The 10,987-nt window shown below is 32.7% G+C and overlaps 1 protein-coding gene across 1 annotated transcript; it reads left to right on the forward strand.

Annotated features, from left to right (window-relative positions):
• The first annotated feature begins 1,335 nt into the window (after window positions 1-1,335).
• LOC120084446 (uncharacterized) lies at window positions 1,336-10,583 on the forward strand. The gene is made up of 14 exons (XM_039040225.2): window positions 1,336-1,564; window positions 1,820-2,111; window positions 3,853-4,027; window positions 5,119-5,202; window positions 5,285-5,526; window positions 5,633-5,849; window positions 6,358-6,437; window positions 6,676-6,760; window positions 7,909-8,040; window positions 8,136-8,249; window positions 8,344-8,391; window positions 8,985-9,069; window positions 9,812-9,868; window positions 9,974-10,583. Exons 2-14 carry the CDS (start codon window positions 1,882-1,884, stop codon window positions 10,099-10,101), a joined length of 1,677 nt encoding a protein of 558 aa, XP_038896153.1. The 5' UTR covers window positions 1,336-1,564; window positions 1,820-1,881; the 3' UTR covers window positions 10,102-10,583.
• Window positions 10,584-10,987: the final 404 nt, after the last annotated feature.

Here is a 10,987-nt window from a genome sequence, read left to right on the forward strand (position 1 = left end):
TAAACAAAATATGTGGGCCACTTGTTTATACAAGGTAGGAATTTAACAAAATAAAGGGAAATGTGACGTTTTTATTCTTAAGTTTTTAGTTTAGTGTCCATTTGATATTTAAGTTTCAAAATATTACATGTTTACTTTTGCCTTTTGACCTATGTGTATATTAACTTTTAATTAATTAATTTAAAATAATTATGATGTGGATTCTTTTTAATTAATTTATTAATGACAAAAGTTTTAGTGAAACCTAACTAGTTTCATTATAAATTAGTTAATAGAAAAACAACACAAAAGTACTAAAAATGAACATTAATGGAAAATAAGAATATAAGTGTGAAGTCATGAACCAATTACAAACTAAACTCAAAACTGATCAAAATGTGTTGTTTTGACTCTTGCTAACAAAATGGAAACTATATTCATAAATGATCAAAATAATCCTTTCCCACAAAGTGAATAAAAACTTATCTTTTCAAAAATAAATAAATTAATAATAATAATAATAATAAAAGAAAAGGAAAACTAAAATACCACATTTTGGTTCCTATACTTTTGATCTCATTCTAGTATAGTGTTTATACTTTCAATAAATCTTAAATAGTATTTTAAAGTCTAAATTTATCAAAATTGATTATATTTTCACACTTTTATAAAGGAAATGCTAACAGAGGTTAAGAGCGCATCTAGGAGGGTGGAGTTGGGCAGAGCAACTCCACCCTACCCCTTGTTTGCCTTAAAGAGTTCTTAAATTCACGATTTTCATTGACATAAATTCTATAACTTATCAACTCCGTAGATCCCACGACTAAAAAACTCCACCTCTTTTCCAAAAATTCCTAAAGGTTGGATTGGTTCACGATTTTGCCATGAAATTTTAGACAAATATTTAATATCTTTGTTTTACGAGATTTTACTTTTTAAAACTCAAGATATTATTATCTAGAAAACTTTAAAACTCATCTAATATGAGCTTTCTAATATTCGATTTTTATAGCCTAATTAATTTAACTTTAAGATATTAATTATTTTAGATATTTAAAATTTTAAATATTTGACATTTATATTCATCAAACGAGATGTAAATGGCTTTTGAAAAAAAAAATAACAATAAATTAACTATAAGGAATAATTATAAAATTTATGCAAACAAGACTTTAACTTAGCTGACAAATTTGTAAAAAAAATTATAAAATTTATTGAATTTTAAAAAACTAAAATTGAATAAGGACCGAAATGAAATAAAACCACCTACATGGACCAACATGATATTTTAAAATTTTAAACCCAATAATAATAATAATTCACCAATTAAATTCGCACCACCTTTGTAATATATTCATCGTCATCTACAATCAAGCTCGAATTCAACAGAAGAGCTCAGAACCAGAGAAGCAAAAATGGAAATTAGTGGTAATTCGAATCCCTAAACAGAGAGCATTTCGGAGAAAGCCATTGGAAATTCTCCATGATCAGCTGTAATTGAAGGGCACAACGAAAATGCTGGAATCCTTTTCTGGATCATATTGCCCCTTCATGTCTCCAATTCACTCTCTATTTTTGTTCCACGGTAATCCGAATTCTCAGCCCCTTTTCCCTCTTTCTTGAAATCTCAATCAATTCCTTTTCTTCGACATTGAATAACACTCCCAAATTTTTTCCCCTTTACAACCCCTTTTCCGATGTTGGTTTTTTATTCCATTGCTACCCGATCGTTTGTTGGATTTCAACGATTTTGTGGCTGTTTCGGATTTGAGGTGGTTACATTTTGGATATAGAATGAATTGATTGTTTTTTTTTTTTTTTTTTTTTTTGTTTGTTGTAGATTGGGCAATTCGTTTTTGTTCTAGGGATGGTATAAGGTTTATTTAGATTTCTGTTTGAGAAATGGATTCGGCTAGGAGTTGGTTTAATAAGCTTCAGCCAAGAGATAGGTTGAGGGGTTCTACAAAGAAGAAGGATAATAGTATGGGAGAGTGTGAGGATTGTACTGCTACTGATCAAATGGATGAAGAAGCGCTTTCTAATATCACTAAGCAGAAAGTTGCTGCGGCAAAGCAGTATATTGAGAATCATTACAAGGAGCAAATGAAGAATCTGCAGGAGAGAAAGGAAAGGTATATAAATATATATATGTATATGGGTGCTTCCTTTTTTTGTCTTTTGGAAATTACAACATTTGTGAAGTAGTAATGTTCGACCAAAGTGTTTGATCATGTGAAACTTGTTATGCATTCTTTAGCTAATGTATCTTAATGATTATGAGAATGTCTAATTTGTTTATGGCAAGTCATGAAGACAAATTAGTCACTGATGTTGGTTTTAATTCATTATAGTGGGAAATGTAATTAGAAAATGTACATGGGAGACTATGAGAGCTTTCAAAAGAATATACAAGGACATAAAAAAAAAGACCACACCAACGAACAGGGCCTCCAATCCAAAAGAATAACATCTAACTCATTACACAAAGCTTTAGTCGCAATCATCCATAAGGAGATGTTTAAAACTAACGTTTTCCCAAAGAATAATGCTCCACCCCACTAAAAATCCTGTTATCTATTTCAAGCCAAAGATATCACAAAACTGTAAAAGGACAAGCCTGCCAAAGAACTCTCCCTTTATCCCTAAAAGGAGGGGACAACACTACCTCCTTCATCATGGACCTACAATCTCTATTATGCACAAAAGAAACCCGAAGGAATCTTAAAAAACATCCCAAATGAACTGCACAAACATGCAACTCCAAAACAAATTATCGATATCCTCTGATGCTCAAATGCACCACTGTGGATCCAGAACTCGAAGAAGAGTGTCTTTGAATACAATCCAAAGTGTTGACTTTTGGGCTGGCAAAAACTTTGACCCCCTAAAGGAGAACACGGTCTTTTGGGGAAGAAGAGGGAGCACACAAGGATGAGCTACAGGCCGTGCCGCCAAAGGAGTTGGGAGCCAGAACTGAGCGCGAAAAAACCGAAAGCCATATGATGCAACTTTATTTCTTTCCTGGAAGTGTCAGCTCATTTCGAGTTCTCTTTCCTGGAAATTCTGGGTTTTTCTTTTGAACCATATGTGCCAAGAGTAGCTCTAATTGCGTTGGCTTGGAATATCTTGGCCTTCCTTTTAAATTGATCTTCAACCAGCATTTGATGGATATAGCTGCTGTGAAGTTGAAATTCCAGCGTAGGTTGAATGTTTTAAGAAGATTGTACCAACATTTTATACTATATGGCAGGAAGAAGACAAATGCTCCTGCATTGCTTCCCATGATGCATAACTACAAAATATTTCTCACTTGTGAAATAGGGTATTTGCAGTTTGTTTTCATATCAGTTTTTAAAAACTATGTTATAGACTCGTAGTAAAAAAAGATCAATTTTAATATTTAGAATAGACCACCAAAAGAATTAACTATGGAAAACATCTCAAAAAGTAGTTACTTTAACATTTATTCACTAGTTTTTATTTTAAGAAAGGAAGAATAGCATTTGAACTCAACTTTGTCACTCTTGTTTTGGGTATTTTTTTCTTCATATACTTAATTGAGTCATTCAGATATACGTACTGTCCACCACTGGGCTTTAGTAGAGAATTCTTTCCCTAACCTTGAAGGAAAGCTTGCCTACTTTTTAATTCTCCTGTAATTCTCTCAAAATATTAATCATCCAGTGTTCTTCATTTTATTTATATTAATATAAATTATACAATTTGGACATAATTAATAACAAGAGTTGTTATTGTACTGTGTACCCCTGATTTTTAACAGACATGTGAAACTACCAAGGTTTTTGTTTGAGTAAGTTTCAAATGGGTATAAGATTTTTTTTTTTTTTTTTTTAATTTATTCTATGGATGCAGACGAAATATTTTGGAAAAGAAGTTGGCTGATGCTGATGTTTCTGAAGAAGATCAAAACAATTTACTTAAATTCTTAGAGAAGAAGGAAACTGAATATATGCGCCTCCAAAGGCACAAAATGGGTGTCGATGATTTCGATTTACTAACAATTATTGGCAAAGGTGCTTTTGGGGAGGTATGCCTTACATTTTTTATTTATGAATTTCTTTTTCTACACCTCTCAACCCTCCTCCCATTAAATTGAAATCATATCTGTTTTTTTGGATAGCTTCTGGTTGAAATTGTATACAATTCAATCTTGATGCCTATACTTTTAGGAACATACCCATAATCCTCGAGCTCAAGTTTGCTGTTTAACTAGTTAGATTGAACTACATTAAAAAAAATTGGTCTTTAATTCCAATTGAAACAAAATTAATCGTTTGAATAACTAGAAAATCAAATGTGTCATATAAGTCAAATTGTAACGAACAACTTGAGCCTATCCTGTTCATGTCATGTGGAATGAACTAATGGACTCCGTCCTTATTTCTCAGGTTTTTTCCTCTATCTCTTATTCTTTAAATTGTCCTTTTTTTATAACAAGCAAAAGAAAAACAAAATATTGATGAAAGGATCATTAAAAAGGGGAGATGAGATATCCCTACAAAGTCAAAGGGCTACAAAGAAAAGACTCTCAATTGTCCGAAATATGAACAAGATCATAGTTACAAAAATATTTAGAGTGAGAACACTAAATGGAGGTTAAGAGTCTTATAGACTCCCATAACTCGTTGAGACTGTACACTTTCTCTTTGAAGACCCTCTGGTTTCTCACATTCCACAGCTTCCACATAGATTGATAACAAAGTTTAAAATAAAAGTTGGAGGATTAAAATAGAGGCTTTAAAATTTATAGGTACAAAATGGGAGGTGGATAAGATTTAGGGACAAAATTTAATAGTCTAAATGTTTAAAGAACTAACATGAACGACCATGGGATTGGCCTAATGGTCATTGGGCTATGTAAATGAGAATAAAATCAAACCTCATGGTACCCACCTACCTAAGATGTTAAAGTCCAATCTTGAAAACTGAATATTGTAAGGTCACACCACTCATTTTGTGAGATTAGTTCAAATTTACATAACCAAGCCCAAACTCTCACGTTAAAAATAAAAATAAATAAATAAATATAGTTTAGGATCAAAACTATTCTTAAACCATATTTGTTTGTGTAGTTAGTATTTTGAGGTTAACTTCTTAAGTATGTTCCTGATCTTGTAGGTTCGTGTTTGTAGAGAGAAGACTACAGGTCAGGTGTATGCGATGAAAAAGCTTAAAAAATCAGAGATGCTCCGAAGGGGCCAGGTAATTTGTGGTGGCCTGCCCCATCTTGTATTCCAGAACTTATTATTCTGCATGCTTATGAGCACTTTTGGAGATCTTTCAGGTGGAGCATGTGAGAGCTGAAAGAAATCTGCTTGCTGAAGTAGACAGCAATTGCATTGTGAAACTCTATTGTTCTTTTCAAGATGATGAGTTTCTATATCTTATTATGGAGTACCTACCTGGTGGAGATATGATGACTTTATTGATGAGAAAGGATACTTTGACTGAAGATGAAGCAAGGTTTTACGTTGGAGAGATAGTTTTGGCTATTGAATCTATTCATAAGCACAATTACATTCATAGGTCTGTCGATTTTTATGCTCAGTGCACTAGCTCGCTTGGATACTTATCATGAATTATCCCTTTCAAATTTAAATTATAAGCTAATTCTGTTGTTTCTGTATCACAGAGATATTAAGCCCGACAACTTGCTGCTTGATAAATTTGGGCACTTGAGACTCTCAGACTTTGGACTATGCAAACCATTAGATTGCAGTACACTCCAAGAACAAGATTTTGATGTAGGGAGTGTCCATAATGGAGCTGGACAAAGTGATGAGCGCAATGCAACTCCCCGTACCCAACAAGAGCAACTACAACATTGGCAGAAGAATCGAAGAATGCTTGTACGTTTTCTCCTTCCAAAGTTTGATTCTCTTATTTTCTTTTTGATGACATATGTTAAGTGAACTTATACTTATGAAGGGATTTGTTTCATGGTTGGTTGTTTGCATATTCCAGTGCTCTGCTATTAAATGGGGTTTTGGGAAATTTCTTGGTACAGAAGTTTATTTTCTTAGGTTAAATACCTGAAATGGTGCCTTAGCCACAAGGAATTCTTTTGTGACCACAGTGTAGCACTAATCCTTCTAGCAGCATCTAATTGGGATTTGTTAACATATTTTAACAAATGTCTTTTTCTAGCAGCATCTAATTGGGTTTGAATATTATATATTAAGGTTAAAATTGGTAATTTTAAAAGATTAAGGAATAAGAAAGCCTAATAAAATTAGGGCCATTCGGTATATTTAGTTCCTTTTTTTAATTCTTTTTTTTTTTTAAAAAAAAAAAAAAAGCTCATTGTTTAGGTGCACAGGATTTCTTCTTTTATCTTATGGTATATTGGAATTCCAGGCTTATTCAACAGTTGGAACACCAGATTATATTGCTCCAGAGGTTTTGTTGAAGAAAGGTTATGGCATGGAATGTGACTGGTAATTCTAAACTATTATATATCTATTCAGGGTGAATATGACAATTTTTATGCTAATGATCTATTAATATCTCAACTGCAAAAGATATGAGGTTCTTTCATGTGACATTGATTTGTTTGCAATTGGGTTTGCAACATTGAATTGACATGCTGTTATTTTCTACTACCACAGCGACATTATGGAGCAAATTTTGTAGATAGTCTTTTACACTACTTTTTTTTCTTTGTCCAATTATTAGGTGGTCACTTGGAGCTATTATGTATGAAATGCTTGTTGGCTACCCACCTTTTTACTCTGATGATCCAATGTCGACATGTCGGAAGGTAACTTTCCTCTCCAATTTTGAATTGTTATCTGCAATTTATATTATTTTTGTAGTTTTTCTCCATTCATATCCTGTGGTTTCAATGTGAAGAAAATTTTTTCTTTTAGATACTCAGTTCTGTACAGTAGTCAGAAGAAAGGTTGTTTCAGCAGTTAAAACAATTCAGTCAAGTTTCACTACAAGACAATGTTTCACTCGACTTCCATCTTTGCATTTGAAACGAAAGTGGTCATAAATTTTCTCTTGATGAGTGTGTATTTATCCTTTTGTTTGCATAGTCCATGAAACTTATATATTACTCGTATTAGTTTGTTGGTGAAGTCCTCCTATGTAACTCGTCTGAGATCCCGATTCTTTTTCATTTGCAAAGTCCATGAAACTGATTTACTTAGACAATGAACTTCTTGGTGATGCAGTAACACGATTCCTTTTGTTTTCCAGCAAAACATGCTGTAATGGTCCCTGATGATACTTTTATGTAATTCTCAATTTTGTCCTTAATCTTTTAAACATAGAATTTTACTCTTATTTATTTAAAATTCTCAATTAGGTGATCCCATTAAAAGATAAGCTCCCGTCTGTTAACAAAAAACGGATGTTATTGTTTTATCATCATATTTGGACATGTGGGCCCGCCATTCGGAAGAAATTGATTCTGTTCATGTGAGGATCAAATTTTGTTAATGGGTGGATTAGATTTCATTTGTCAAATAGCTTTAGGTAACTTGTTCATGGACAGTGGACACATGCTTATAAAACAATAATTCAACCTTACATCAAATTTTTTTTAACAATTTTTAAAAAAAAATTTATGGATGCAGCCAATGAAGAATTTCTAATGCATTGGAGAAATTTTAGAGTTTTAAAAGATTAAGGACAAATTTTGGAATCATTTAAAAGATTAGGAAGCATTTTGTATATTTAGTCTTCTTTTCATCTCCTTGATATGAAAATATTGTATGTTATCTTTCTTATTTAAAAAAAAGTTATTGTATGTTACCATGTTCGTTAGACTTGAGGGTTGATATGACAGGAGGAAGTATAGGGTTCCAAAATGTCTGGTCTTTCCTATCTCTTGGCTATATAATGGGAGGCATGACAATTAAAGCATTCTTTTTTTCTTTTTTACATTGTTACCCTTTTCAGATAGTGAACTGGAGAACTCATTTGAAGTTCCCTGACGAGGCAAAGCTATCTCCCTTGGCAAAAGATCTCATCAGCAGACTGCTATGCAATGTTAACCAGAGGCTCGGTACAAATGGCGCAGATGAAATTAAGGTGTTGTGTGGTGTGTCCATTTCTTAATTTCATTTGGTTGAATTTTAAAATTTTAAAATAATCTAAAGGTTCCTGTCTGCCAATTTATCATCTAGGTTCATCCGTGGTTTGAAGGTACTGAATGGGATAGACTATACCAAATGGAAGCTGCATTTGTTCCTGAGGTTAAAGATGAGCTAGACACTCAAAATTTTGAAAAGTTTGAAGAGGTAGCATGATGTCCCACTATCTTTGGTTAATTTGTCAGAGCAAGTTGCTTTGGTCATTATCTCATTTACTTTTTCTTCATTTTTCTATATCTAGTCTGACGCGCAAAGCAGTTCTTCATCTAAAACTGGTCCATGGAGAAAGGTAACACTCCTCTTCAGTATTGGTTATTTATAAGCCTTTTTATAGTTATTCTTATTTGCTCTTAATACTAAGATTTAGATAATCAATCAGCGTTCATCCTTGTTAAACAGCCTTCGGAGAAGAGAATCTATTGCCTCAACTGAGATATGTACAATCTTTTATTGATTGTTTACCTGTTATGCTCCCAAGTCTATCGAACTTGATAACATACCCATCAAATGATTTATGGTCCCTTGCCGAGAAAATTGATTGAAAGTAGTTAAGTCTAGGGGGTTTATGCGGTGATTGAAGAAGCTATTAATCTCCCAAAAAGAAAAAAATAGTTTTGATGGATTCAAATAGATTGTTTTGCAGAAAAGTGATGAACAAAAAAATATAATAGAAAAAGAGGCACAAAAAGGTGTTGGCTTCTAAATAAAAATTACAAATTAGTAATGATAACTAAAGTGATTTTTGATTTCCTAAAATTCCTGCTAAATTACCAAACCAAATATTTCTTTTCATCGTAAGATATGTTGATATGATCTTTTAAATTTATCAAGTGTGTTAATATTGTCGTTATCTAATTCCATTTTTTATTTGTTTTGTATCAGATGCTTTCATCGAAGGACATCAACTTTGTTGGATATACTTATAAGAACTTTGAAATTGTCAACGATTATCAATTGCCTGGGATGGGTATGTCCTCTCACAGACAGTTTGATATATTTACTTTCTGGCTTGATAAGCAGATCTTGCCAAATTATAAAAATTTATCAGAGCTTGATAAAATGATAAAGTTATGTTTTCAGGACTGCTAACGAGTCATTTGTTGAATTTTGAGTCCGTACTCTTATTTTATATAGGAAAAAAAAGCACAAACCATCTCTGTACTGTGGAATTTGTTGCAGTTACACCCATAAACTTTTAAGTAGATCAATCCCACCTTAACTACGGGGTTTGTTAGCATTACATGAATTTTTAATTTGATCAATCGCACTCTGCACTTTTGCAACTAGCCCATTTTGTTAGTATTGATGTAGATATATTTGTAAAGTTTCAATGCAGAAATTGATCAAATGTTATGAATATATTGACATCAATACTAACAGAAGGGGCTAATTACAACACTTGACAAACTACCCACAACGGTGATTGATCAAATTTTAATTCATGAGTGTAATTGAAACAAACTCCACAGTTTAGGGGTAGTTTGTTCAAATTTTCCGCTCTTATATGTTTGTACGTCACAAATCTCAACGAACATCCTTACACTTCAATTTGAAAATGTTTTCAAGGAATCTCTCTACTTCTGTCTCCCTCCACTAGTTGCACCTCAAGCATTGTTAAAATCACACATTTTTGCTCCAAGTTCTAGTTGGCATGTTCTGAAGAGGGAGAGTACTCATGGAAATAATTGATCTTCTCTCTTAACGTGTAGCTGAATTGAAGAAAAAATGCAGCAAACCAAAAAGACCGTCAATCAAGACACTCTTTGGTATGCACCAATGTTTTCCTTTTTCACTTACTATCAACACAACTTATTACCAGATCTCCCCATTGTAATGATACCCGACTGATTCGAATTTACTGTTTTGGGCAGATGGCGAGTCGGAGGCAGCAGATGCATCTGATACACCTAGTCATAGTCAGCACTCTGGAGGTAGCTTTTCGAACTCAATGACATCTCCTAAACTGGATGAAGTTGAAATGAGGAAAGAGTCGATGTAACGTGTTGATTCTCTGCGAACCATCAGATGAGAGAAACAGCAGGAGCTCTGATTCATTAGCTAATATCAGTTGGAATTTTTTAAGTATGTATAGGTTTCAATCTAGGATGGTGCATTCTGCATCAAAATTCTTTAACCAACTTCGGTTTAACAGAAAATTCAAGTTGAGCAACGATGGAGGCAGATTTTTGGTTTCTAACAATCGACCTTGGAGCCGAGCCTTCATTCATGGTAGCGTTGTTCATAATCAGGTGAATAAGAGATCTGAGAAAGGTGAATAACAGATCTGAATAGTAATTATCATTCTTCACCATTGAAGTATAATGTTCTTTTACTTGTCTCCTTTTTTTTTTTTTTTTACCACGTCTAATTTGGTGGGGTTATCTAAAAAATTTATGTTGTACAAAAGACGCCAAACCAATAGCATTTACATGAATATTTCAGTGTAGATAATACACAGCAAAAGCAAGTTGTTCCATTCTACTTATTGTTTCTTGGTCTATGAATTATTGGGCCAGTTTAACTTTTTGTCCTTAAATTTAATTGTGTTAAATTTCTTCTTCAATGGCCTTACCAGTACTAACTGTTAATATTCCTTTTTTTGAGTAAAATGTTAATTGAATTCTTGTAACAATGTGAGAACTTTTATGAATAAAAATAAATTCATTTAAGCAATAATATCCTCTAAAAATAAATTACTGATTGATCAAGTGTTTAGGGAGAGAGAGATTAAGCCATGATGGCAACTTATTTAACATTTAATATCTTACGAATTTTTGTAAAATAACTTGTATAACATTTTTTTAATATGTCAAAAGACGAGATGTTAGTAACTGTATTTAATATGTTTCATAGAAAAAAGAGAGGCGAACAACATGATTGTTGAT

The sequence above is a fragment of the Benincasa hispida genome, chromosome 9, assembly GCF_027475165.1.
Source record: "Benincasa hispida cultivar pf3 chromosome 9, pf3_genome.v1.1, whole genome shotgun sequence".
In the NCBI taxonomy this organism is placed as follows: domain Eukaryota; kingdom Viridiplantae; phylum Streptophyta; class Magnoliopsida; order Cucurbitales; family Cucurbitaceae; genus Benincasa; species Benincasa hispida.